Source organism: Opisthorchis viverrini (genome assembly GCF_000715545.1).
Source record: "Opisthorchis viverrini unplaced genomic scaffold opera_v5_528, whole genome shotgun sequence".
NCBI classification, from domain to species: Eukaryota; Metazoa; Platyhelminthes; class Trematoda; order Opisthorchiida; family Opisthorchiidae; genus Opisthorchis; species Opisthorchis viverrini.
Genome location: NW_008752189.1, coordinates 165227 through 190956, shown reverse-complemented (window position 1 = coordinate 190956; position 25730 = coordinate 165227). Strand labels below are relative to the sequence as shown.

General features: G+C 45.7%; 1 protein-coding gene across 1 annotated transcript in view; it reads left to right on the top strand.

Moving 5' to 3' along the window:
* Window positions 1-520: 520 nt before the first annotated feature.
* The window catches only part of T265_15470 (hypothetical protein), a gene marked incomplete at both ends in the record, with an annotated part of 56593 nt that continues 31383 nt past the window's right edge, over window positions 521-25730 (top strand). The window contains 8 exons of the mRNA XM_009178280.1: window positions 521-815; window positions 4684-4793; window positions 9783-9977; window positions 10088-10429; window positions 13608-13824; window positions 15471-15767; window positions 15852-16187; window positions 18123-18413. Coding sequence (XP_009176544.1) covers window positions 521-815; window positions 4684-4793; window positions 9783-9977; window positions 10088-10429; window positions 13608-13824; window positions 15471-15767; window positions 15852-16187; window positions 18123-18413 — 2083 coding nt within the window. The remainder of the gene's footprint in view (window positions 816-4683; window positions 4794-9782; window positions 9978-10087; window positions 10430-13607; window positions 13825-15470; window positions 15768-15851; window positions 16188-18122; window positions 18414-25730) is intronic.

Sequence of the window (25730 nt, the reverse complement as noted above, 5' to 3'; positions counted from 1 at the left end):
CGGTGCAAAGCAATGGTCCGTGAACTGATACCTTCCTCAGAATGACAAAAGGTGTGTCCATGTCATTTGGAGGGAACTCGGCGAATGCTTTTTTCAAGCATGGTGAGAATGAGCCAGAGGGCGTCATGAGGATAGACGCCGTGAAGGATTTGGTTATGTGGCTTTTTCAAACATGTCCTTCCCATGGTAGCATGAGAAATCGGTCCAGAAGACATTGGCCCTTCTGCTGATGATTTGGCGCACCTTCTGCTATAATACTCGCATGGACTTCCACGGGATCTACGTCACACCTCCCTTGACTACGCCAACCAATTTGACTACCCTGCATGCAAGGAGGACGTCACCCTCATTGAGCCTGTCCAACGAGCCTCAATGAAAATGGTTGCCGGTCTCAAATAATACTAATAACAATACCAATAGTAATAATAATGCGTGGATCACTAAACGCGCTACACGGTGCTCGACCGCTTCTTCACGGAGTATCGTCGCCTGACGCACCTTCTCCCGTATTACTCGCATGGACTTCCAAATACTCTATGGGGCCTACGTCAGACCGCTCCTGGAGTGCGCCAACCAAGTTGTCTACTCAGGACGCACGAAAGACGTCACCCTCATTGAACGTGTCCAGCGGGCCGCCACGAAAATGGTTGCCGGCCTCAAATCCGTGGACTATGAAACGCGCCTCGCGATGCTTGATCTCTTTCCCCTGAAGTACCGCCGCCTCCGGGGGGACCTACTCCTTACTTACGCCCTGTCTGAACAAGGCTTGGCCAGCAGGACTTCACCGTTGACCCAGCACTCACAGCTGGGACAAAGTAAGAAGATTTTTAACCTCAGAGTGCACACATTCATTATGCGATTTTTTTCTCATTTCTAAGGGAAGCTGCGTGGAGCAACCTTCTTCCGGTGGTTGTCCACGCTCTTTCGCGAACGTAGTTCAAACACTATTATACAATTATTTATGCGGGTCCTCGAGGTGCCAAGCATCCTGCCGCGCGCTGACAACATAAAGAACAAGGCTAAACCCTTTTTCTACTTTTGTATTTCAGGTGAACGACAGCCGCTGAACCTTAAGAGCTAAACGGACCCGGGAATCTTCGGCAAAATCTTCGATCCTGTGCATCAATCCGTGAATCCGTGCCTACTAGTGAAAATGTAAGATGGAGCTTAGAACTGTTATTATGCGTGAAGTTGGCTGGAATAAAAATTTATAGTACCATCATTCTGTTAAGCAGATCCACGTGACTGTAGCCTACAATTTCTTAGGCACCCTGTTGAGTGAGCCGACACAGGTGTGGGCAAATTATGCTTTGGCTTCGTTCTCTTATTTACCGATGTCCCCGGGGCTTAAGAGGGCCAAGTAGAATATATGGTGAATGTAACGGAAGTGGACGAAGCTGTCCCAACACTCCGGAGTTGTCATCATGCCTCACTCGATTATACCTCACCTACCAATCCATATGGGCCTCGTTCATAGTGAACTGAACACTTCTTTTAATTTACCTTCTATCTGCGGTATATTCAACAGATAGTTCATTGCGCGTGATTTGTAATTGTAGTGAGTTTGTTTTCGGCGGAAACTAGTTCGTTGGTTCACTCTTAGCTATACTATATTGCGGGGAGTTTCGAAGGTGACATCATGATTACTTTGCATGGAATCCGTAATTTTTTCAAATTTTCCTTATTGCGGAGTGTTGTTCCATTCCGGTGGGCCCTCCGTGTAATTAGGGGAATAAAGAAGCTTTTGGTGGCGCATGTTTTTTAAAGTGTATCATCTTGTTTTCACTATCACTATTACCACAACTTTTTGGCTTGTCATTTTTTTCACCTGTGAGGAGTTCATGAAAGGCTCCGTAGGATTTTAATAATGAATAGAACGTTAATTTGATTTATATGCTCTGCGACAACCTTTTTAAGTGTTTGTTCCAATCGCTCTCCGCCTCTGTAAGGTGTAACGTTTTTTTAAATATGATTCCCGGCGACTTACACGGTCTCCACATGCATGTGATGAGTGTTGTTGATACAAATCAATGATACCTACCGCGCCATTCGGTGACTATACAGTCGAAAATGGGGTATTTATCGTGCAGGTCCGATTCGCACTTGACGAACTAACAAGAAATTGTCTACGAGGGTGTGGTACTAGCATCAGCCCCTTGTTTTTGTACAACAAGATGTTATAATAGCATACCTTCTGTGCTGTTGGGTCATGAGTACTGCTAAATGGTTGCAAAATGGACGTCATTCGGTGCTCAAGTGGAATTGCAATGGTGACCTTTTTTATTCTACATCATGTAATCGATGAAACCTGAGTATTTAACGCATCCAATTTGCACAGATCGCCGAACGCCAGCACCACCCTATCAACGTTCCTTTCTCAGTCAGGTTTTCAAGACTCAGCTATTAAGTTGTGAATTATCTGGTCGGAAATTCCGCCGTTGAAACTCTATCCAGGCTTGACTAACCTTTCAGTCATCTCGTGCTTCTTTCGGGTAGCGTCACAGCTATACTACAAAATGGTTTTACTGGCGAGAGGGGTCGTTTTTGTTTATTTACCCATACGCTCGGACGTCCCTATACATAAGGAACGGATCGCGTACGGGTTTTCGAAGCCTCTGTTAAGCAAGTTGGAACCACTGACCGGTCGGCAGAATAAGACGCACTTTAAGTAAAGAAACACTAGGACTGCCCTTCCTCTGTACTAGTGGCGTTGCTCCGACACCCGACAGGTCGACGCAACCTTTACCCGGTTGGAATCCTACTTGTTAAACACGGGTCGAGGTTTTGTGACACCGTACCACGACGATGAATAGGTGATCCCGAAAGCCCTGTAGCGACAAGAGTCAAGTTTACGCTTTTGTGGTCACCCCATCTGGGTATTAACCTAACTACCCTAATATCGATTCCCCCCAATATGTTTCTCCCAAACAGATGTTAATTGGCTAGGGAAACACTACCCGCAATTCACCACCGTCTTTGAGCGGAGCAGGCGGAAGACCGTCGGTACCTGGAGCACGGTGATATTTGAGTAGGGATATACACCCGGACACTTATGATGTTGAAGGAGCTCTGTGCACCGATGATCGGAGTCTGCAAAGGTATCCCAGAAGGACCAATGAACAGCGATTGGCCTTTGGCACTGGTATTTGATAACGCTGGTCTGTTCTGGTTCGTGGCTAGTTGGTTTATGAACACCTAATCAGACGACTTCTACCTGCCAGGAGACTGATACTGCGAAGAAGCTGTCCATGATCCGCACACATGTGCAGCACATACTCGTTTTCTCGTGTTCAGCCCAAGACTACTCAAGTAACTGCTAGTAGCATTGGGCCTTCCTACCTGTGACCAGCGACCACAGCGCTGTTAGCTTCTAGTCCGTCATAAAAGAGCACACAGAACGCCATAGGAACGGTATTCAGAGGTACAGCCCATCGGGTTATAAACCGATGCGATGGACCGCTCAAGACGCACTCACAAGAGCTACAAAACGAACCCCGCATAGGAGACTATCAGGGGCCAACCCATCAGGTGGGGAAGCCTCCTCTTGGTGGCTCAACACACTGGAAATCCCGGCATATCCAACAGCAGTGAACTCTCCGTCACCAGAGATACATAGCCCGAATCCGGAAGAGGATGAGAAGGCAGCCAATCTAACCACAACACGCTTTCTGACTTCTTGTTTCTGACAAACAGCATGCATATGTGCCGGGGAAATCTTGAGTACAGACATAAGATGCTCGTTGTCTTACTTGTTCCGTTTCCCGAAATCAGTGACAAGCAATTTGACCTGCCTTCGGTTTTGAAAGCTAAGTTCGAGGTGTTTAAGATGGTTACTGAAAACGAACGCTCACAAAAGGCAACTGAACATGATGTAAAGTGGTCAGTTTTATTGCCCGGACCTTTAGAAAGAGCATTAACGTTGGTGTGCGACAGAGGAGAACAGGAAATATGCGGAAGCTCACGAAAGGAGATGTCAGCAGTAACATGTTCTCGTTTGCCTGCCCTGTTGTGTGCAGCAAGTAAGGCGGCCTCGTTGAGGGCACCACGCGATGAAAATGTTGCACGATAGGATCGTCAGTTGTAAAGTCCTTGGTTGTATGTGGTTCGGATACTGTCAGGGAGTCCATACTGAACAGTGGGGCTCAGAAGCATGGCCGCAGGGCTGCAGGGTTCCGGCACACAACCACCAGTACAAGTTTCTTCGGGAACCTGAAGGACCAGAGGCCTTGTTCGTCAGACCAAATAGCGGCTAACCTGATATTAAAAACTGCTACCAAACTACCTCCGCAGTACAGCTCAAAGGTCTTAGAGGTACAAACCGTGTCGCCACGATAATTTCCAGTCCCTTGGCAGTGATTTGCTGGAGATATTGATGTTCCTTGTCCATAGTGTTAGTCTTCAACGTTCATTTGTACTCAGTTTTTACCGTGAATTCACGACCATCCACTCCTCACTCTTCATGTACCCGTTACTTCCTTTGCACACGTGCATTGATAAGGGATCTGTTCAAGTGAATAAACCCCTAACTCCTTTTTGATTCCAAAATGACCTTTCCCAACATTACTTAAACCAACTTTTTGTTGGTACGTCGTCCCGTTTTCTCCTGTTGGACGTTACCCATATGTGATTTTTATTATTATGATTATGTGATTATTGTGTGATTATGCGATTATTTACTTCCAGCCTCCTCTCGATGCATCTCAATGAATTGTCCAAAGGTTCGTAAGTCTTGGTTCTGCGGTAGTCCTACAACGACACAGTTACATTCATCTGGTGTGTCACAAACCCTGAGCGTAAGTATAATGTAAATTGCTCACCTGCGTACTATATTTGCCAATATATTTGGTGCAACTGCGTCTTAGACAGGCAGCCGACCCAATTTTCCTATCTGGAAACGTCTTGGTGATAGGTTGTACATATTTTATCTCCACAAGGCTTCCTGCATCTTTAAGGTAATGTGGCATGAAGCCCACAGTGAGGTCTCCTTTGTGTTCACTGCTAGTGGGTGCAATGGTGATTGTTTCTAAAGAGAATGCCACGATACGCAATATACATTGATTTCATTAACAACCTATTCATATAATGAATACGTATAACCGAGTTTATCAAAATAAAGTGTTTGCAATAGGATGAAAAGTAAATTGAGCCATCACAAAAGCAGAACGATCTTAGATATTTTACATGGAAGAATTGGGTTACCGCAAAGATATTTTCGTTCAAAACACCTACCACGAGGCATTCATCATTGAAAACATGACAATGGTCGTATGAAGTCTGCGATACGCAAGCTGAGGCTTCCATTTGTAAGAGAGAATAGCTAAGCTCCGTACTCCGTACTTGATCAAAACATTTTCTAAATCCTGCGTGACTCATCTGACTGCAGCCTCTTCATCTACATCAGTGCTCCGTTCGTTATTGACTGCGTTCTGTAGCCATATTCGCTATCGACTTGCTCACTCCTGAGAATCAGCTTGTCATGAAAGTTGATCACGTATATACGAGCGCACGCACTTTGCCTGGCACAGCACCAGTATTGTAAAGTCAGGTTTTAACACCGCTCTGTCACAACTGTGGGATCAGACTGCTAGATTGACACAGACAGCGCCTTCCGAATCCTGCAGCATACTCGAGGCCCAGCCAAAGACTCAGTCGTCGTCTCTTGGCCACGGTGAAAAGTGTTGCCATTAGCTTATGCAATCGAAATTTTGTGTGATACAGAGTTCGTTTCAATATAATTATATTACTCATTCAGATGTAGCACCCTTTCGGTGCCTAGCTGCCGTGCCACGCGAGGGCTGGAATACTGCCACGTCGCCCAAGCCTAGACAGGGGAAGTCGAGAGGCATGGGTCGGGTTCGAACCACAGACCTTCCGGTTAGTAAATTCGCGCTCTAACCATTTGGTCCATCTCGCCCCGTCGGATCAATATATTGAAGTATATTTGTATGCTGATCATAATGCTGTTGAAGTTCAGGTGTAACTCAGCTGGATCCCCCCCTAACGTCGAGTCAACTTGCTTGTCGCAGCATACATACAAATTAATGCTCAACTAAGAAATACGCCTGGTTGAGATTCGGAAACTAGGTCTACCGGTTTATTCCAATGCAGGGCGAACCCGATAGTGGACTGTTCATAGTTTTCACCGGCGTTCTGAAGGTTTGTAGCTCTTTGCAGCTAGTATGACTCACACGTGGACAGTCTTCGTACACACGCTACGTCCTATGTACCGCCTGCAACACAGCCGGTGGAGATAATGCATACGGGCTAATGGAATGTAAACCTTGATCGCCCTTCGGAAGAAGAAATAAGGTATGAAACAGCCGTACTGAAACGTGAGAAGTCACCAGGACCGGACGGTCTGTATCCAGCCCTCTTCAAAGAAGGCAGAAATTCCCTGGTGACCCACCTGACAAAGCTTATTGGCACCATGTGGAACGAAGAGAAAGTGCCCACAGAATGGGGCGGGTCGACAGTTATCCCTTTCTTCAAAAAGGGTACACGGACGCTATGCGAAAACCACCGTGGCACCAGCCTGGTAGCTGTGACATCTAAGGTGCTCTCTGGCCTTATTCTTCGAAGGTTGACTGAACACAGCGAGAGGCAGATCCGTGAAAACCAAGCTGGGTTCCGTCCTGCAAGAGGTTGCATCACCGTCATCGTCTTCATCGAGATACGTCCAGAATTCCACTTTCACATCGAACAAACTTTTTTCATGTGGCTGAAAGAATTGTATCTCCATTTCCATTGGCTTTTATTCAGCTGTAAAGCGTTTCATATTCTTCGGTAAAACTGTTCTTTACCTACCAATGTAATGACAGTCACCTCACTAATCAGGTGTCTTGCTCCCTTATGTAAAGGTAATAACGCTTGGTTCACTTAGCCTGTCTGCCTTACTTAGCTAATCCATTGTAGTGGAAGCCACCAGTTGAATCACCTGATTTGAACCTATCACATTAACTACAGAAGTGGCCAGCAATAGTGACTGAGCACCCAGACAATCGGTAAACTGTACACTGCGGCACTCCAACCGTCCTAGTCGCCAGACAGCTCACAAATTCTCATCCTGAAGGCTGCCAAACGCTCCAATGCACATGAACTTTCAAGGCTGCAACTTGAAGATAGGGATATATAACGCAAATTCGGTCTTCCGTAACCATCGTTCGCCCGTAAAATATTTATTTTTTGGTTTCCTCCTGCATATATGCACAAGGTGATGAAATTAGAGTTGTAGCTAGATGGACTGTGGTCAAGCTCGATTCTATTTTACTGGATATGACAATAGTTGAACGAACGAGACTTTTAAAACATTACCTCTTCCACCAGTAAAAAAACGCCATTAGCAGCCCTGAACTAAATTGGCTTCTCGCGTTAGTCCAAACGGGGGCTTTACTTACTGTTCCATAGCGCTTTTGTGAGAAGTTTTTGTACACGGAGAGCCAGAAGTTGTTGCCCCCATAGGGGGCTTTTTGGAGGCCTTGAAACAGTTTCCTCAAAGAAGACACTCTACAGTTGAACTGAAGAGTGGGTGCGAAGAAGAGAGAGATTCACGACAGCATTCACTGTCGGTCAAAACTTGCTGTGCGACCCCCGTTTTTAGAGGTGAATGACTAAATGTAGCTCTTATTGTACTAATCTCGCCTAGGTGATTATTACACGGTCTCAGTGAATTCTTCAGGTAGGGACTGTTGTCATGGTTCGTCGTTTTAACAATCTCCCCCAAACAATAGGAACAAGGATGATAGTTCAGTCTTCTCGACTTCTAGGGAGATGCGCACTCTGACGGACTACTCTCTTTAAAATTCAGTCGGTGTCGGATCCAGATTCGCCATTGGTAGCTCATGGATATAGCGAGACGAACAGCTTTGAAAGCAAGCTAAACAGGGTCGTCAAGCGTTAGTGTTGGTGATTATCACAAAAGCGCAGTTGGATGCCGTTGCTTTTCCATAGAATCGGTGAACGAAACTGCGGCAGCTACAACCAGTGTACGACGAATACGCGGTTCTTACAGCTGACAATGATGATGATGATGATGTATCATAACCATTAATGACTGCGCGACTTTTTAGAGTTGGTGAAATTATCGAGTCTTCAGCTTCAGCTGAACTGGCATGCCTAAAAAGTTTTCGTTCTTTCAGTTCACCATAGATACTTTTTGTGACCTGTAGAGGATATCAATATCCCAAAAACTGTATCTTTATGTTTGCTAACGAACTTTCGGCATTTTCCAACTTCAACTAAGGATATATACCTTCAATATCACTTTTCTGTAGATTGCCTGTTGTTCGGAGCATGACAGTTGTGTCCAAGGTTTCGTCTTCGTACTATTCCGCTTTATTAGCAGTCTTGATCAGGCAACATATTTGGGAATAAAATATCGTCACAGTCCGCTCATACTATGTCATCCGCTCGCTGCGTCATCGAAACATAACATAACCATAGCCAGTCTGTTCGCTGTCCCGTCCTCCACTCCCATGTGGTTTGGTCATTGTCATCGAGTTTTTCGAATACCAAAAACTTTACCATCATCGCCACTATCATCAAACAACACCAGTGTTGACGCTGATGTTTTGCTGCAGTTCAGCCACAGCTTATTCCACCATTCTGAAGTCTTGAAATGTTTTCTGTATAACTTTGTTTACCCTTATGTAAATACTACCGTAGCCTTTCGAACCCAATTCTTCCTTGTGATATTCGGGATTGTTGAACGTACGTATGAATCCAAGTTCCGTATCGGGAACCTCAACACGGACATTCTGAACAGAAACTGACAGCCTGAGCACCACTGATGATGGTTAGCCGCTTCCTCGAGGCGGGTCCAGCCCGGTGGGGGAAGGGTCTCTGGCATCCTGTCATGGAAGATGGATTGCCCCAACAACACCCAAACTCTTAGCAGTCTCTTTCACGCCTCTGTCATACGTTGTTCTCCCTGTACTGCGTCATTTTGAAGACAGTTATCCTCGTGCGACGGTTTGATGCTTTGAGTATTGCCCGAGTCGGGTGGGAACACCGGATCGGCAATGTTGAATTAAATCGGAATAAATAACTCACTCTCGATGGATGAACTGATCATACTGCATCGGTTGCGCTGGTTTGGCCGCGTGCTGCGTATGCCAGCCGACCAATTTCCGGGAAGGTTTTTTTTGCACAACCACGTGGGGGTGGAAACAAGCCAGAGGCGATCAAACAATAACTTGGCAACGAATTATAAAAGCCATTACCAGCAAACTCAGCTGCGCTGGTCACTACCGCCTTCCTGGATAGGGATCCTAAGACGGGCCACATCAATTGTTGGAGACATTGTCAGACATGGCCCGGTTGTGCCCTCAATGGCGCTCGTGCATCGAAGCTATTGCCTTCAGTGCATAGCTCCCTTCCCAATCCTCCCACTTGACAGTGCTGTATTTACGCACCAATTTGTCAGCTCCCGCCTCTAATGCGCAGTCATCTACCCCACCTCCCCAAATCGTCGGTGAACGAAACTGTGGCAGCTACAACCATTATATGACAAGTACGCGGTTCTTACAGTTGATGGTAATGCGCGAAGTTAGTCGATGGATAGAAGTTTGCGGGGAAATGTCTCCTGGTCTTCCAGAATGGAAACTAGAGCACTCACTACTGCTCTAGTATGAGCAGCATGAGTCATCTATCCTCTGACAACTTTCACACTGTTTCATGAAATTAGGCCATGAAAAGCATTTCTTGTGGTTTTGGTTCCCCTTTTTTTCCTGATTATGTTCATTCTTTTCATTTTTACTGTTACATTTTCTATCCTGTCTTCTCAGCCGAGTTTAAATTGCCAACTCCTCGTGACAACCACTGATGAGAATCGGGAACCAATCTGTGTCACTGCTTCAGATGTCCTTACATTAACCGCATTTTATCCTCGTGCTGTGGTCGATTTTGGGACTGAAAACTTTACCAACCGACCGTTTGTGCGTTACCTACTGCTGGAAAACCCGCACGATGAAGATCAGTATGTGAGTGCCACCGTTGTTGCCGAGCCGGTTTCGTTAATTGTTCCGTTTCTAACACTATCAACTCTTGTGTTTGCTTGGTGTACATGAACTCTCCACTTCTGTGTGCTTAGGTATCTATCCGGCGCGGCCTACCCCCCGACGAATTCATGCTTACTTGGATTGAGTCAGAACATACCTTAACGACACAATCAGACCTAACTTGGAAGACACCGGGATACGAATTACTCACCTCCTCTTCCTCAGCTCCAGATTCCATTTGCGTTCGTGGTTCACATGGCCGGTGTCTCCTTCGGATCACATGGAATCCATCTCAACCAAAATCTTCAGACAATGGTGGGGGCGGTTTTTACCACATCATCCAATTTCGTGTAAATGATGCGTTCTCATTGCAAGCTCTGGTTGTTGGACGATTGCTTGCCCCTGTCGTGGAGAGGAAAACACGTCTGAAGCGGGTATGTTGGCTGCGGTAACAGTTACGCAGTTACGATAGCCCCTACTCTTTCGTGTACAGGTACATTGCTTGAGGCTAGCTCACCTCTGCCACATTTCCCTTAAATGCGCCGGATGTTCTGCGATAGCGCCAAGTTGCTCGAATCTACCCAAGAGCAATTGAAGCGACATGGTCAGTTGTGTGTTCGCACCTCTGTCCCTCAACTGTATCCTGGCGGTAGATTCCGGATTTCTTACTGCACACCGATTTTTGGTGGGGATCGTGCGATATTTTTAGGAAGCTAGTTTGTGGCTGCAGTCCCGTAGGTTACCCATATCCCATCGTGCGGCACTATTAATTTCGTAGCTTACTTTCGAGAATATTTACCTGTTTATGTTGCATTGACGGTTTTTTAATTTTTTCCTTATGACGTATTCGCTCGGTGACTCACGTTCGTAGCAAAGTACAGACGGCTGACCCAGGCATTTCATACTTGACTGCAGGTGAACTGGTTTTCACGGAAGTTGAAACCTCAGCCATGTTAGCTTCGCCGTTTACTTTGCGTGCTTGTTTTTGATGAGCTGATCTCTAGAGGACGAAAGGACAATAGCAGATTTCTCTGAAGGCCTGATTAGACTTGATCTGCAGCGAGCAGAACTATTTTGTCCTCGAATTCCGTCCAGCTTCCACGCCATGGATTTCGCTGATGGCTTGGCTCAGTATCCAGTCAACTGCGAGGTGGAACAGTACAGGGGGGAGCGGACAGTTCTGTCGAAATCTAGGCGACAAATCTAAGGTCGACGATACGCAGCCACATATATAAACAGGTTCTCTTGTGGCTGCGTAAGAGGATATTAGGAGCCCGGTTACTTCTGTAGGACTACCGTCCGATTCTATTATATTCCCCAGTATTTCCGTGTTTAGAGAGTCATGTCGCCCTAATTAGCTTAAGCAGGTAACAACTGGTGATTGGTCAGTGTATCGTTTTTCTAAAACCCTCGAAGAAGCGAGAATTTCGTCAGTGCAACCCGTTCCTTGGTGAAAGCCTATCTGGTTTTGTTCAGTACGAGAGTGTCTCCGTGGCAGAGTGATTCTGAATGCTAAGTAGTTTATGCCACGGTAGTTGTCACAGGCAAATTTTTCCCTCCTGTTGTGGAAATGTTGGACAATAGGGGTGCTCCACTCGCATGGAAATACTTCACTGTCCCACACTGAACGGAGTGACTGGCGGAGTGATTTGAGCACGGCAGTGATGCATTCCTTCTCTATTTCTACAAGCACGCCAACTTCATTCGGGGCTTGTGGTTTCTCAACGAGTCCATACTTTTGGTTAGTTCTTCCGTTGGAGGGCCAAGGTCAGCGCTGTGTTTCGACTTGGGGAATTCGATGGTTGGAAAAGATGCATGATTATGGTGTGACTGATGGGTTTCAATTGTTCTGCTCACCGGAAAAGTTTACTGAGTGGTTTTGCCACATGTCGGGCGTAGTGCGAACTGATCAGGTAGTTTTTTCCTGGTGGCTTCTAACAAAAGGTAAACTAGCTTCTTATAGTCACTGAAATTTGACATAGCCCTTATACTGGTTGTCGTATTGGTTCAGTTCTTTTCTAACACGAAGACGAGATGGCTCAGTAGTTAGAGCGCGAATTTACTAACCGGAAGGTGTGTGGTTCGAATCCGACCTCTGCATCTCGACTTCTCCTGTCTAGGCGTGGGCAAACAGGCAATATCCCAGCCCTTATGCTTCCTTCGGGTGACATGACTACTAGGCATCGATAGTGTGCTGCAGCAGAACGATTGTTATTTATATTTCCTAATACACTGGGTGGTTTGGGTCTTTACGGCTGCCCATTGCCTAACCTGGTTTGCTGGCTGTATGGTGTCCTGAGACTCATTTCTTCTGTCGGCGTCATAGTAACGTCGTTGTGGGTTACACCAACCATTGTGTGTTGACTTCATCCAGCAGTACAGAACGCGCTTCGAATTCATCGCGGGTCGTGTCAGTTGGAGATTGGTACGTGGGGCTCACAAGTAGGTGTAGTTAGGAGAATGTTTTTTGATATCTGGAATGTCATTTCAACTGAAACTTCAGGCGGCCGTTGTGCGGCACAGTCACAAATGACCACTACAGTGTCCTAGCTTTTTACACGTCGCAAAAGAACGTCATAGAAAATTTCTTTGACGGATTCCAGTCTGTGATTTTCTTGGGCGTAAGCTGCTAAAATAAACAGTGCAGCTAAGTTGACCGGCTTTCGAGATTGTTAAATTCATTTCGAAGTTTTTAAGGCTGTTGATGAAGACGAAAGCGCAGAAGCTGCTGCCAAAAATAATGCATAACAAACAGAGCGGTCAGTTCCAGTACTATGATCTTCAGAGAGGGTATCTGCCATAGGTAGGGGAGAAGAGAGGAATATAAGAAGGGATTCTCAAAATTGGCATGTTTCCACTCATCCGCCCTGCTGTATGCAGCAAGCAGAGCATTCCGGCTAATGGCACCGCGCGCTTGTATATGCGGTATGATAGTATTATTTTGTTGTGGAGTTCATGGTTTTAGCTCTGTGGCTCGGTCATGTACTAAACATGCCGAAGCGTCGTCCACCGAGATGAGCGTTGTTCTTTGTGTCTCCTCCAAAATGGTATAAACTGTTAAAAAGACAACGGTGGTTTGATAGAAGGATGGATAGGATAGGGTCCTCGTTAACCCACCTTCGGTTGGCTGGAGACATTGCAAGAAATGAAGGCTGATTTATGTCTTTGGCGTTCGTGCCGTCGATTAGTTTCCTTCCAGAATGCCTGCTCGAGCGCTTGAAGATTTCGTTACCTCAAAATGCCTGTAATACGCCAGCACCAGGTCCCTTCTTCTGTATCTCGACTGCCACTGTCTGGGCTTGGGCAGTCTGGTAGTATCTCGGCCTTCATGCTTCTTTCGAGTGATTTGGTAGCTTCGCACTGAACAAACACCAATGTTTCTAATACACTAAAGGGCTTCTGTTAGAGTTTAAACGTCCGTTTACTGGTACTTTACTATTGAAAACCTATCAAAATTTTTCTGATTTCAGTAACTGATTTCATGTGTCCATGGTTCCATCCGCTATCATCCCTCACTAGCCCCCTACTTTTTCGTGGCCAACGGCCACTGTTTTTCGAATATCCGAAAATTCCCCATGATTGCTCATTAAACTAACTTTCACTCATCTTTAGCCGCAGCGTCTCCAACCCACCGTCTTCTCTATGCCCCTTGGGATCACTGCACTGCAACGCACACGCAGTTATGACAGGTTCCACACTTCGCAAGCAGCACTTCCTACTGCATTGTTGATAGAACAATGTCAACGAGGTGGTTTGGAACGTTCATTTTCAGCCCAATACATTGACGAAGAATCGGCCTCGTTCGGACGACCGAAGCACAGCCTGAAAGGTGAACGCTCATGTGTGTTGTCGCTCACTCCGTACCCTCAGCCTTTCTTGTCCTTGAATCGTCTAATGCCCAAGGTGATATATCTTGAGATGGAAACGTCCCACACTCCCTCTGTACTAGGTTAACTGGAACTGAGTACTTCCATGTATGTTGGAACAATAGTTGTGTAACCAGATCACGGCACCGCATATAGGCCTTTCTTCACAGAAGCATACAGTTTCCATAAAGAAAACTGCTCCCAAGGTTGCTGAAAACTCTTCGACGGCCCACGACCGATTTCGGCCTTCTTGGGGCTCATCAGGTAGGCGCAGTCCTCGAGGTTTCGTCAACTTCGTTCTACTTGAACCCACATTGGACTGTTTGCGAGAGATACACTCACATTTGCAAATCAATTTGGTTTTCATGAGTGACTCAACTGAATCTCTCGTTTATGATATTCTATAACTGAATGTGCTGCACACAGGCCGCCTCATGTTTCAGTTGGCACGATATTCGAGATCTCGCAGTATATTTTCACAAGGGAAACTACTCACAAGGTTGCTGAAAACTCTTCGACAGTATAAAGTCTTTCGTCCTTGATTAGTCCTCCAAAAGCCTTTTCGACACCATTTTCTCTGCACTGGTTCAGGAGGCTGGTATCATTTTCTCCACGGAGCGAATATCCACAATCAAAACTAGGGCTTAAGCATCGGATAACCACAGTGCTTGTTCAGCCCTAACAGATTGCCACTTTCGCACCTCCAGTTGTGTCCCTTTTCGAGTAATCGTTCTCTAGTCTGACCCCGCCTATGAGCTAGATCAGATTGATCGTTCTGAGTGCAGTCACCTCAGTTAGCTTTCAGTTAGTATCCTGCTCGCATTTTATCCTTTCAGATCTATGGATTTTGAAATGAACCAGTTGTGAGCGGTGGTGAAACACCGATGTTAACAATGTCCTATTAGCGATGTCTATGATTTTCCCAAGAAATACTGATAAACTCTCATTTGTCTTTGGATCCCTGCTTGCGCTTCAAGTGGTGTGTAGCACTTAATCGTATTTTCGAATTGAGTGAAGAACCGCAATGTGAGGGTTTTTTTATCCAATGTGAGTTCTGTCGCATTCAATCATCGTCCTCATTACAAAGATTATCTCTCATGCAAGATTTTGTCCTGTGGGTATCTTACCCAACCGATAAATGTCACACGTAGATCTTAGGTTTCCCCATCTTTCCGCGCCCTTCACCGACTTATTCGTCTGAAAGTCAGTAGTGTGTTCCGCTGCTGTGTGACATCCGAATAACGGAACATCACGTGCACTAGGCGAATGCTCAGTTATCCGGTTAAGAACTGGACGAAGAAACACTTTCATGATTGCTCTATAAATGTCTTTCCAACATGTTCGTTTCACCCATCAAGAAACTTCGAATTACTGTACCTTTCAATATAATACAGTGGACGGAACAATAAGCTATGGAATACCAAGCTCGGTGAACAGACCGACAGCCAAGCTGAGGACCTGTGTAGGGGTTGCGACACCACGATATCTGTCTTCCTAATTCGGTGAACAGACCGACAGCCAAGCTGAGGATCTGCGTAGGGGTTGCGACATCATGATATCTGTCTTACCTCAATTCCTACGAAATAAAAGCATATTCTTCATTATTTAGAAACATATCCCGGACGCGTTCAAAATACTACAGTACAAACTGCAATCGTCGGGGATGTTGTGCCGGAACGCGTTTCTCGTGTCTCTAGTGGTCAATTTCAGTCAGCCCTACGACGACAGTCTGTTAGCCTACCTCGCCTTCCTGGACCACAGTGCACATTTCTGGATGATGCCAGCAAGCGTCCAGCATCCTCGTTACACAGAACGCGACCAGCAGCCCTCAATCTAATTCCCGCCCACGCCACAGATGTTGGTTTTGTGTCACCCAAACTCATCCGGTCTCCAGCCCTTAAACGAGGTAATTCAACTACTTCCTCTCCTTCCTATTATTCTATTTGCTCATTAACACTTCCTTGCTTTCCTTCTTGCTATTTTCCTGTAGATCCTCAGTTAACTCACTCTGGAATTTACTACTCGGGTCAGCCCGGAGGCAACCTATTCTATCCAAATGCCCCTGGTTTACTATCCGAGCTCAGTGAACGCGGTCTCACACAATGGTTGAACAGTGTTTTCGCCCCCTGTATTGCAGCCAACAGCAATGCCACCCGTGCAGAAATCCCATGTGCCTTGGGAGGTCGGTCCTACTGGGTTTCGTTGAACAACGCTGTGGACATGCTACATACACCCATCATGACAGGCCCAGGTCAACGTGTGGAGCGTGAAGTAGATGAGGGCAAAATTGTACCTACGTATGACCTGTCATTTCGTGTGGACAAAGGTACTTTTGTTTCTCCTTTTACTGCATGCGCTATCCTTGCTTTGTCCTACTCTATCTGTCCAAATCCCTTTTAGTTGAGCTGATGAATGTTGTGCGGAGTTCAACCAATAATAATTCTCAATAATAAGCCAACAGCAATTAACTCTCAAGGACATGCTCTTCACAACCACCTGGTGGAGCAATCTTATTCCATTTTGCTTATTGGTTATATGGAAGAAGCTCTGGTCGCAGGCTCCGTATCTGTTCTCACTGCCTCGTTTAAGGCGGCACTACTGTCGAGAGCGGAAAGATTTGATTCACTCTATTTTATCGCCAGGTGTGCTGGACCTGGGTGCGTTGTGGCTTCACTCCTAAATTTTCTCGAAAGTTTTGCTAGCGAGTAAATATGAGCAGGTAAGGTCTTTTCAGGTAGTGTGGTGAGCATTCCGATAGATGTTGTATGATTGAGGCAGTATCCGAGAGTTCCGTTACATTATTTTACAGACGGTATCGTACATCTTATCGACCATGGTTGGGTACAATCCGTCAATTCTGATTGACGTACCCGCTATAAGTAAGTTGCCGAACATGACTCTGGATACATCAATGGAATAATCTTTCCATATAAAAAGACTTTCTTGAATAAACAGCAGATGCAAGTGGGAGAGGAGAAACCATTTCGTGTTTGCTTTTCAAGATGTCATTGATGGTTTTCCGTGGAGCATTCCGTTGCTCAGTTACCGTTTCTTTGCGAATCTGGTTGGGATCTAGCGCAGTCAACATTTTCCCGTTTCTTAAGCGAAAGACTGGCTTTTGTTTGCGTATAAGGACCCATGATAGCGTTGACATGGTGAAAATAGGTAAATACTACTCTGCTTGCAACCTGTACATTGGATTGTGCGCACTTTTTCACATCACTCGTCAATGCACGCACGTCAATGCACGCGTCGGTTTACGTGCCCATTGTATCACTGCGCTACTCAAGTTGAACTACAGTTACGGCCGGAGTTACGTGAACAAGCAGTGTCGTCTTCTGCGTGCCCTGTAAACGAATGACGTTTGAATCAATCCGACTTTATCGCTGGATCGCCGGTTGCCCTCAGCTTACGAAAAAACGTTTACCGTACTCTGAGCCACAATGATAACACTGATTCTGGTTTGATTGTGCTAACTTTTTCTTTGAGTTATGTCGTAAGACCCGCTGAGAGGTTACACCACCCCCTCTACAGCCGAGACAGCTCAGTGGCTAAGATTACTGAGTGGAAGATCTGTGGTTCAAATCCAACCTCGGGCATTTTGACTGCTTCTGACTAGGCTTGGGCAACTTGGCAATATCTCAGCCCGCGTACCTCCCTCGGATGGCGTTGAAGCAAGAGTGTTACTGCTGAACGATTATTATTTTATTCCATGTGAAGATCGATGTTTGTTCCGTCATTCCGATGAATTGACGAAACTGGCGTACCTCTGTGGTGCATCGGAAGCCATTTGTAGACTAAGTCAAAACATGGGCGGTGACTCATCTAAGTTAGTACCACGTTCGAACGTTGTAGCCACGGCACGTGTATCCTAACCGTACCACGCATTGAGACATCTGGTTTGGACCCATTTCCCCTTTCTCACCCATCTGAAACTGTGAACGTGATGTTGCATGCGTGCGACAATCCGAGTTTCGTAAGAGGGCTGACTTCTTGAACTCACCATTTCAATCCTTCTTCGGCCATCGGACACAAACTGACCTCGGTTTACCTTTGAGGGAGCTGGTGTTTGCTCTCGAACGCATCCGACACTCAACCCGTTTTCGGCTTTGAATTATGGCAAAATAATTGCCCAATCTTGTACACTATCCAAATGTCTTTTTACACAACGGCAGGTGCGAGTGATCGCACTTCTTTCGGGACCCCATACGTGATTCTTTCTCCTCTGATCGGTTTTCTTGTCTCTGCATTTTCGCCTCAGGTGCCCAAAGACGGCTGATGAGTCAGCTGACGGATAATTACGCTCCCATATGGTTACACTTAGCTCTCGATGCACTCAATGGAGCGCCAGTCCCCAAGAGTGCCCACGTCTCTGCAGTGGATGGTGTTCTCAAATTGTCAGATCCCACACGGCTTGCACCCCCTCCCGTTCCACTCAGCCAGAAACTTCGGATCTACTTGTTCACCGGCAGCTCCGTATCTAAATGTATACCTACATCTGTACCTGCACAGTCAAAGAAACCTACTGCCGATCCCATTCCACAAAAGCCAGGTAGTTGTTTATCTCTCTGATCGTCTTTGCACATCGTCATCATCATACAAATGGTGATGTGTTTAGTGGACGGGAATGCCTTTATTCGAAGTAGTCTCCGTGAGTCGTAATACGCACTTTCTGTCACCCATGAAATTTTTGTCCTGTTTGTGTTGTGTCCGAGAACCGACATCATGTGTTCTCGTTAAACATGTATATACATGCCTACATATACATGTATGTAAACAGTGGCCTTTTCGATGGGGAGAGTCCGGGTTCCGCAGAACATTTATAACAGCGTTCCGATCAACCGCCGTCCTGTTGCTCTGGAAAGACCTCGACCGTCTTTGCAAAGGGCTTCTCATTGTTGTCTGATATAAAAGGGCAAAACTCCATCTTTGCAACTGATTAATCACTTGTTGTTTTCTGTTGAGTTGGTGGAGACGCTGGCTCAATGATGGTCAGTAGAGCACGGCAAATCCTCTAGTGACAGTTAAAGAGATGCGTGTGATCTCTTTGAATCTTGCTGAGGTTTTCAATTCCATAAGCTTCAGAGAGTCGGTATTACCATTCTCTTGTTTCGAGGTTGTAAATGAGTGCCTACCTCTTGGTTGAGTGCTTTCAGAATTACCCCTTATAGAGACTGCCTCAAAGAGGACACCAGCTCTCAAGATGGATGCCGTGGATTCGTAGGACTTGTGTGACCGAGATGTGTCTGAGTTACCACCTGGTTTTGTTTGTCGACATAGGACTGATTTTAGCCTGCGGAAAAGCGCTTGATCGCTAGGCCAACCCTTACCCAAGGTTCAGCTGCTACGACGAGCCTTTCCTTCGAAGCATTATGATTATTTTTATTCACTCACAGCTGTGCGAGTGGGGCCTCGAATAACTCCTGGCGAGGAAGCACATTCGAGGCTTGTAACTCGTTTCGTTGTCATTGCATCTAAAAAAAACCATACACCTTGGAATGGTTGCCTCAAAATTTTTTGGACGCTTACTTCTGGCTGGTGATGATATAGTGGAAATTGCGTTTCCTCATTGAGTTGATAGATGTGAAACCACTTTTGGGGAAACTTGACACTGCCCACAGAATGTGTCATTTTTTCGTCAGCTTTTTGACTCCGAATTTCTTTCGCATAACACATCAAAGGGAGTAAGTTGGATGAAGCGATACGTGATAACGGGATAATGGTAGATTTCCCATTTATTTCACCTGCTTCTGTGGATGTACTTGATTGTCACTTGCATGGAACCATGTTTTCGCAGTACATGTTGGAGTCTTATCGGCTAGTAACGACGATTTCTTCCTCATGACTGACAAGCAGTAGAGAGGTCGCTATCCTTAATAGCCCACAGCAGCGTAACGCGTCCTTTATGACCTAATGATGGTTTTCCAGCAACAAGGTCATCCAGCGATAAACCAACGGCCATTGCTTTCTTTGGTGCTGCATACAAGTTTGATACAACAATATTTCACTTCCGAAATTTTAATGTCATCATACATCCTGGCACAAGAGGAAACACTCGTCGGTGGGACGTATCAGCATTCCTCATAAATGCTCCCCCCGCGGAAGGATTATTCCACCTGTTGTCATCCTTCTTTGGTCAACTACCTGCTTTAGGCTGTGCTTACGTATATGCGAGCTGGTTAGGGTATCGAGTTTTCCGCTCACACTGCGTCCTGTTTATGCATGTTACATCTCCCCTGATAGCCGTAAACCGTGATCAACTCCACAACCGACATGTAATCAAAAGGTTCCTCATTCTTCTGTGGTTCTTGGATCGACTCAAGTCCAACCGGTTGGTGGAATACAATCCTTGTCTTTTCCGTTTTCGTTCCCACATCAAGGTGAGATGGTTTGTTTTGGCGTTACTCTTGGAATCTACGTTTTTGTGTTGTTAGCCCGCAATATTGCTAAAATGGTCTAGCAACATCTTGTCCAGCTAAAGTACCATCCCACTCAAGATTTACAACAGCGATTCGATCATTCAGTTGTCTTGTAACCTTGGGTAATTAAGTAGACATATTGGCCATGTTATGGTTGATGCTACGTTCTGAAAACGCTATATTCTTATGCTCTCTACCGTAATGCACAACAGGATATTTTTTGTCTCATGTGGTACTTCTGTTACTTAAACGGAATGGGTAGTGCGAGAAAGTGAAGGTGAACATGGGCTCATTCCGACCAAGGAGGAGCGGTTTCTTATCGCATTCTAGGGAAAGTTGTTCACATTCCATCAATATTTCGTCATGACTCTCCACCTTATCAAGTTACTCGTGTGGAAGTAGAAGCCGAAAAGGCCTCAGACCTGATGCTCTGATTGTCTTTGTCGGGGCTTGGACAACTAGACTTGTCCTTATCTGAGCTTCCTACAGGTTTCCGATAGCTATACACAAAAAAGTCACCACACTTGAATGCTTTCATTTGTGACTGGTTTGTTTGGTTTCCCGTATATCTGTGATCCTTATTTCGCCCATTTTTCTCGCTGTTATTGAGTGACTCATTCCTTCTCTTAATCAGTCTTCGGCTGAAATGGTGCTTCTTTTTGCGCGCAACTTCCTTACGGGGGAGAACAACCTGGTGCGCCATTTGGTCAACCTTGGAGTGCGTCTGGAAGTGACCCAAACACTCTTGGATGAATATGAACTTACTGTGTCCAATCTAGCGGTAGATTTACGAGATGGAATTCGTTTAGTGTGAGTTCTGCTTAGTTTTATACAACTGTGCAGGAACTTTTTTCTTTTCAGCAGTCTCAGGATTAAAAGGAAATGGCTTTTCCATTTTTGCAACTACGTGAAAACTACGTGAAGACGGTGCCGCTAGTTGAATGGAGTAGTTTTCTCACAGCCAAGAAGGAATAATGTCCGAAATCGCGCACTTTTCTGGCCCCCATTCGAAACCTGAAATACATGGAAGAGTGTTTACACTAAAAAAAAAAGTTTGGATGAATCAGATCCACACCGTGTGATGCCAAGACATGGATGGAGTGGGATCTTGGCTACTGTGAAGCTCCACTCTGTGTTGAGTGACGTGCCTCTGGTAGCCGCTCATTTTTACAGCTCAGCTTTGCTCAGCTTTCTTGTCGTTTGCCGTATTGGAATATTCGGAATAGGCTAGATCTGCAACGATTCGGTTATCATGTGTTTACACCGAATTCGATTATCAGTAGTCGGTTCCGTTTTGGAAAGCACAATTGGTGTAACGGCAACTTGTCACCATCATCATTTACGCATGAATGACCGTGACAGTTCTTTATTCGACGCGTATTGTTGATAATGTTAGTTGCACAACCTGTCGTAACCTCGTCTAGTTGCCCCGTATTGCCTTGTGGTTTGCCACTGTGGAAATCTTATCAACATCCGAGACATTTGCAGCCAGATTACTTGACACGCGTTTGACCTTGACCTGCGTTTGTATTCTCACCTTACACCACCTTGCGATTCTTCATTACCAAGTAGCATAGTCCGGTTTTGCAGTTATAGCCCGATGATGTCCTAGTTATGATATTATTCATTCACCTTCGGGGAGCTGCCTTATTGTCACGACTGGCTGAGCTCAGACCGACTAGGTCGGCATAGGCTGCTGTCTGTTAACAGCGCCGTGCAGAAAGAGTGGAAATCACACTGTGGGCCATTTTATCAATAACCCAAACGTTTTCATAGGCAGATGTTTACGACTTGCAACTGTTGGGTACTCGGTGGTTGGGGACACATGCGAAATTTGAATAGTGTGCACAAAAACGGTGTTCCTGCGATGACACCACGCTTTTCGCGGTCCGTTCTGCTAGGGGAGCGGTGTCTGTCGCTTAACTGGATAGTCTTTGTTGCGAGGTTTTCTTTCATATGAGTTCCCCATCTATTTCAACAACAAAAATTTGGAAAATTGAAAAACTAACCACCATTATAGGAAAACGGTCATTGTATGGGGTCTCTTCCCTATGCACGTAACATCCACCATCTCCAATAATGCGGCCGTGGAACTGAAACCCAAGTGCTGACATCCCTCAAAGTTTTTTCTGCTTTAGTTACTCCTTAAACTGCCCCTAAAAAGGGTCTCCTGAGACATGACTGCCCTGGACGGATCCCACGAGTGCTAAATACTGAGCGAATCGCTGTGATTCGTTGTTGGTAGGTACTTCCTGACAAGTACTGTATTGTCGTACGTGGAAAATCCCTTTGGAAGATGTGCCTCCAATGCTCTCCCCTAAAAAGTGCTTCGATGCATGCAACCATGCGCGATAGGATTTTGAATTGTGGTATACTTTTTCATATTGCAGCGTGAATTGTCCGGAAGGCGAGATATAAGCAGTATGATAGGCATGTGAACAGAGGTTCCTGTGTTCGGGGTTTCGTTGGCCATCAGAATTTCCAACGTGTGCTCTCTATTGCTCGTCGGCACCTGCTTCTCAGGCCACCAGGTTTCTGATAACCGCCTTGGTGACTGAGCACGCAATGGGAATATCGTTGGGCGAGTTCTACGACAACTCATAACTAACTTCATAAGCCGGAGCTCAGTAGGCTGAAAATTTACAACTGCAATATTATTATGAGCTACAGAACCTCACTGGAATTTCAACGTCTTTTTACCGCCCGTCAAATTCGTTGGATCGGATAAAGGCTTACTTAGTTGGATTCGGAGGACAAATGGCCACATACCTACTTGCCTCAGTTTAGTATCGATTTCACTGAGTGGGAGATGAGAGGTCGCTGGTTATAGTCTTGGTGTTTATCTTTTCGCTTGCAGCTAGGACTGCTTTATCTTGTGTTGAAATGCTTACTTTGTTGGTCGTTGAGTCTCGTGTTTGCGCCAGTTGATATATACCTCACTTCACTCGAACTTCACTTGCTCTTCAGCCCATAACTTGTTGTATTCCGTCTCGCTTGTTGCTGACTGCTCGTATGTTTTTGGTGCTTTCTATTTCAGAAAACTTGCCGAACTCTTGCTCCCACTGATGCCAAAACCCAAGTCGCTTTTCGGTGATCATCCCGACCCTGCTACCCTCATGTCTTTGGTTCGATTTCCCCCAATCAACCGCCTACAAAAAATCCACAACGTTGGGCTTGCTTTGAAAGCTTTCGAACGGCATGGTCGTCTGTGTATGGCTGATGGTTAGTCGTGATTCCATCTTTTACTAGCCATATTGAGTCTCTCTGTCGGACATAAGTTTATGCGATTTAGGAATTGTTGCGTTCAAACGCTGGGTCCGCGCTCAGCAACACAGTGTTTATGTATTCTTACTGGTTCTAGGAACTTTGGGAAAAATCAGCTGGCCGTCTACACGAACAAATAAACGAATATGCAGTTTTCTTCATACACTACTCTCCTCTCGGCGGACACTGTTGGAATAGAAACCTCTTCGTGATCTTACGAAATTTGCCGTAGCGCTGGTGCGCCAACCACTGTTTCTTAAACGATTGTCATTGACTGAAATCAGAAACGTAAACTGATTATTACGACGGCTGTTGCCTGTCGGTGGATTGAGGAACACGGTCTTCTGAAGGCAGGTTGAACTAGTGGTCTATGCTACACATCTCTGGTTCTAGAAAACCGGTTTATACGTATCAGAATATGGTCTGTCTTGGTGGTGTTTGGTTACGAGTTCAGCCATGGCTCTCCTAGTGCGTAGCCTCAATTCACATTGCGTAGGAAAGATGATGGCTGAGAAACTTCCAAGCCTAGACAGGAACCATTGAAAAACTACGGTTGGGCTAAAATCATGACTGTTCTAGTCACTGGCCTCACGCCTCGACTGCTGAGCTATCTCGAGTTTTAGACGTACGGGCTAGGTAATTCATTCATTTGTTTGTTTGCTCTAGGTTAAAAAAATCAAGGTATTTCTGTTCAACTAGGCCCAATGAGCGTATAGGGAGATGGATATCAGTTCAGCACACTGGACCGCTTCATGTGAGAAGGGCCGTTTTCACACACACACACACACACACACACACACGAAGAGAGGAAACCAGCCAGGGGAGGTCAAACAATGACTTGGTAGGGAGGAGTTGCGCTGGTCATGACTCTCTGGAGGGAAGCTTAGAGACGGGACACAATGGTTGGAGACATTGTCAAACATAGACATTCGTGTCCTAAATGACGTTCGTACATTCAAGCTATTGCATTCAATGCACAGCTCCCTTCTCGATCTCCTCAGTCAAAAATCCACTGACAACCTTATATTTACGCATCAATTATACCAACTGTCGCCTTCAATGTTCATCTATCTCCCACATCTCCCCAAACTGTCGGTGAACGAAATTGTGGCGGCTATAACCACTGTACTGAAAGTACGCAGTCCTTACAGTTGATGCTGATGAGATGGGGACTGTTCTAGTTCAGTAGAAACAGAAAACCTCCATAGAATCATTGCTTAACTAGCAGGGATCAGTAACGAAATGATAAAGAATGATGATGCTATGAAAATTGCATTGCAGGGAGGGTCAGATTATTATGCAGCAGATATTTACTGGACTCCAGTATCTTCTGGGCTCATTAGTGCGCATTTGGTTCGTTTGGGTACGTGCGTAGAACATGCCAGTGTTGAGGGACCCGTTTAAAGTAAGATACTGCACTTTTATGTTTCTCCCTCATTGATGATCATTGTTCATCATCCAGTGTTCAACACTTGTACTTCGCTGTCGTAAAGTTGTACGTGGGGTAGGATACTATCAGGGCGCCCAGGAGGAGGACGATTAGGGTCCTCGAAAAGCTTGACCACAAGGCAGCGGTGTTTGGCGGGAAATGTAGGTGCACTCCCATTTTTATGGAACAGGTTGCCACATATGTACCAATCTTCAACCGGGAGAGCCAGGAGATTGCGTTGGTCAGACCTCTAATCAATGACCGATCTGGTATGACTGGCTATTCAAGTGTTGCACGGACACCCCCAGATTATAGCTCATTGGGTCGCGGGGGCACACAAACCGTCACACCATGGTAGGGTCCAGTCTCTTCGTGACGGACCATTGTTAAGCTGACTCATGCGGTAAGAACCTTGCACATGCAAACAGCATCATCATCGGTGTTGACATCAACACTTCATTGGCATTCAAACAAGTTTACGTTCTAGAGAAACCAGGCAAGGTTGGCCATACCAGAGAGTGATCGTACCTCGAAGAGACAAACAAACTCTCATGCGGGCTACTTTCACTCTCATATGCTCAGACTGGCGAGCTAGTCGTTAAATAAGTAGGTTTTATGACAAACGCGAACAATTTGGTTCATTGCGAATTCGGTTTCCACACACACACACACACACACACACGAAGACAGCAGCATCAGTGTTGGCACTGATGCTTCACTGCCGTACAACCATAAGATTCGTCTATATATATATATA